Source organism: Tupaia chinensis, unplaced genomic scaffold, assembly GCF_000334495.1.
Source record: "Tupaia chinensis unplaced genomic scaffold, TupChi_1.0 Scaffold138665_1, whole genome shotgun sequence".
Classification (NCBI taxonomy): domain Eukaryota; kingdom Metazoa; phylum Chordata; class Mammalia; order Scandentia; family Tupaiidae; genus Tupaia; species Tupaia belangeri.
In genome coordinates this window covers 1,452,239-1,453,330 of record NW_006198557.1, presented here as the reverse complement: position 1 = coordinate 1,453,330, position 1,092 = coordinate 1,452,239, and the positions used below count along the sequence as shown (strand labels likewise).

Sequence of the window (1,092 nt, the reverse complement as noted above, 5' to 3'; positions counted from 1 at the left end):
CCTATTATTATTATTATTATTATTATTATTATTTTAATTTGACCAGACAGAGAAAGGGAAAGCAAGAAAGCAAGCTGCCAGGTCTGGGACTCGAACCGCAGTTAGCCACGTGGAAATCCAGTGCCTTTAACCACCACGCCACCTGCCAGCCCCCCAAATAAATAATTCTTAAACACACACACGCACACGCACGCACACACACACAGGTAAGGGCTTCCAAGCAAAGACACAACCAGCGGGGGCCACCCCATTCGTGCCCAGGCTCATGTGCTGTCCCCTCGGGCCAGCTCTTTGTGTCCCGGCCCCTGGATCATAACTTACTCGCTTCCCTTTCTCTCCCAGTGGTCCCAGAGGCCCGGGAAATCCAATGGATCCCTGCAGGGAGAGAATCCGAGAGACAAGATGCAGTGAGAAGTGGGTGGTGGGTGGAGTCGGCCCTAACCCCATCTTTCAAGGCCTTTCAGGCCACTGCTTCCAGAAGCTTCTTCGGTCCTCGCAGCCCCAGCTTCCTCCAAGACAGCCTTTTCCCTCCTCTCCAACCCCTCTCTTGTTTTGTGACTCCCACCTCGGCCACACTGGCGCCCCCAGTCTTCCCCGGGTGCACCAGGACGCTCCAGCCATGGGGCCTTTGCACAGGAGGCTCCGCAAAGCCAGCCCCTCCTCATCCTGGAGATCTCACTCAGACGTCACCTCCTGCCACCATTCTGGTCACCACCCTCTATCACCTTATCCTACTTCATAGTCCCCAGAACACTTGGAATAAAAAGCCCAGGTCTACCGGCCAACTTACCCAAGGTCTGCTTCCCCCAACTAGGAACAGCTTGCTACTTAGTAACTAAACTAAGGGGTTCCAGTTCACAGAGGCTGCCTGTTACTGAGTGACCTAATACTCCCTCTACCCCCAGGGTTCACATCCTGGAAGGGCGCTTGCTCAGTCCCCGCCACCCTGCTCCCTCCCCTCCCTGACAAGGGCACATGCCCTATAGCAAAAGTTATAAATGAACTAATTTTTTAAAAGAGATTTTTGCTGCAGGATGCATGAGCTCACTGGAGAGACAGAGACAGAAAGAGAGAAATCACCCCACCTCCCCC

At 53.7% G+C, this 1,092-nt stretch overlaps 1 protein-coding gene across 1 annotated transcript in view; it reads right to left on the bottom strand.

Annotated features, from left to right (window-relative positions):
- Positions 1-1,092, bottom strand: part of COL5A3 (collagen type V alpha 3 chain) — a 47,033-nt gene that overhangs the window by 19,266 nt on the left and 26,675 nt on the right. The window contains exon 30 of the mRNA XM_027765560.1: positions 322-375. Coding sequence (XP_027621361.1) covers positions 322-375 — 54 coding nt within the window. The remainder of the gene's footprint in view (positions 1-321; positions 376-1,092) is intronic.